The sequence below is a fragment of the Rhea americana genome, unplaced genomic scaffold, assembly GCF_003343005.1.
Source record: "Rhea americana isolate MKP2758 unplaced genomic scaffold, rheAme1 scaffold_115, whole genome shotgun sequence".
NCBI classification, from domain to species: domain Eukaryota; kingdom Metazoa; phylum Chordata; class Aves; order Rheiformes; family Rheidae; genus Rhea; species Rhea americana.
The window spans coordinates 1,389,844-1,391,824 of record NW_028185206.1 but is presented as its reverse complement, the minus strand read 5'-3'; the positions used below and the strand labels follow the sequence as shown (position 1 = coordinate 1,391,824).

Below are 1,981 nucleotides of genomic sequence, written 5' to 3'. Positions count from 1 at the left end.
TTTACATTTTCACAGATCAAGGTGGTCCGTGTTCTGTAAGTGGATCTGCTCAMAAGAAACTTTGCCACCTCTGGAGTGGCAACATCAGGACAGGTGCCTTAGCACTAGCAGGGTTCTTGTGGAACWGATCGCTCCAACTGTACCAAACCACAGGACTCAACAGCATTTCATTAGTAGTATGCCTAAAATACACAGATGCAATAAAAGCAAGGTAGACCATAGTGCTGAGCAATTGATCTAAAGCTTTCAAAAACTGATAGAGGATTATGTCTGATCAGAGAAAATCATTCGTTTTCCGTTCTCTCCTACTAATAAAACCTCAGGAAATAAATAAAGCACATCAATTTTTCCCTATCAGTAATCCCATTTCACAGTATAGCATTGACTCTTTCGGTCTCTAGACTTTAGAAAGTTGCTTTAGAATAAAGTAGAACAAGAAAAAATGTACACAGGTATCTACTGAAAAAAATAAATCTACTTCTCCATAATATTTCTGTAATTTATTACAACAGAATACAATGGAATTACCATTATTATTCCCCTTTTTCTGAGCCCTTTTCTGTATAGCACTGAGTTGTTACTATACTATAGAAAGAGCAAGCACAACTGAAATGTACACAGTGAAAGAATAAAGCTCTTCTGCCAAGATAACTGTTTCCACTACTACATATTTTATATAAAAATAAGGTCTAGGCAACATCAAAAAGTGTTCAAGTTTCAATAAATAATCATCAATGCCCCAAGTTTGCACTGGCACAAGAAATATGGAGCTTACAGTCTAGAAAAGTATTTTCTGAAATACATTTCATCCTACTCAAAATTTACAACAAAATCATTCTCCTCTAGGGTTTGACTTTAAAACTGAAGCCATTTAGGTGCTTAACTCGCAAGAGCACTCATGTATTTGTCTTAACTCTAAATGGCAAATTAAAGCGCTAGAGAAAGATATATTTAAAAAAAACCTTACCTATACCAAGAAAATATACATTGCCATGTTATTTTTAAATATATATATACATTTATGTACACACATATTTTCAAAAGAGTATAATTCTGGCTTTTTTTAAAAACTTTGAAAGGGTTATCCCCAGCTATACACTTCAGAAACGTGTATTAGGAAATAAACTTTCTTTTTTTCTTCCCAGGAAAATAAAGTTCAGTTTTTCTGTAAACTGGGATTACTTTAATTCCCGAGACCTCTACAGACCTCAAGCACTTCTCTTGYGGGGGTGAGGGAGACGAAAGAAAAACAACAACCCCCCAAGAAAACAAGCCCACACAGTATAACTACCCCCCAAACTACCTACGGAGACCCTTACTGTTAAACATAGTTACTCGTCTCGACTCTGCGTACTTAGTGCAACATAAATATACCTTGCAATACGCTCAATACCCAGCTTGTGGAACTTCCTTCTCCGGACGCGAATAAATAAAAATAAAAGCAGTAGTAGTAATAATAATRATGATGATGATGATGAAAACCAAAGCGACCACCGGCCGCGCACCCCCAGCACCGCGGTCCGTCAGCATCAAGGAGAGGAGCGGCGGCCGCGGCCGGCCGCACCGGCCCCCTCAAGCCCCGCCGCGCGCCAACTGCCGCCAACGGTCGCCAACAGCCGCCAACGGCTGCCAACGGCCGCCGCGCGCGCCCCGGCGCGTCCCCTCAGCAGGCGCTGGTCTCCGGCGCGGCGGCGGCGGCCGGCTCGGGCCGCGCCTCGCGGGGCGGCGCGGCGGGGCCGGCGGCGTTGATGTGGCAGCCGGAGGAGAGGTGCTCGGCGTTCTGCCCCTTGAGCGCCTTCACCTTCTCCTCCAGGCGGGCGATGCGCTCCAGCTTCCGCCGCCGGCACTTGGAGGCCGCGATCCGGTTCCTCAGCCGCTTCCGCTCGGCCTTCAGCCGCTCCTGGCTCTCCGCGTCCAGCGGCGACAGCGACGGCGGCGTCGGCGCCCCGCTGCCGCCCTCGCCGCCCGCCGGCGGCGGCAC

General features: G+C 46.3%; 1 protein-coding gene across 1 annotated transcript in view; it reads left to right on the top strand.

Annotated features, from left to right (window-relative positions):
• The first annotated feature begins 1,820 nt into the window (after nucleotides 1–1,820).
• LOC146600820 (THAP domain-containing protein 1-like) overlaps nucleotides 1,821–1,981 on the top strand; it is a 10,769-nt gene continuing 10,608 nt past the window's right edge. Inside the window, exon 1 of the mRNA XM_085317899.1 lies at nucleotides 1,821–1,977. Within this exon, the coding sequence (XP_085174025.1) occupies nucleotides 1,821–1,977 (157 nt within the window). The remainder of the gene's footprint in view (nucleotides 1,978–1,981) is intronic.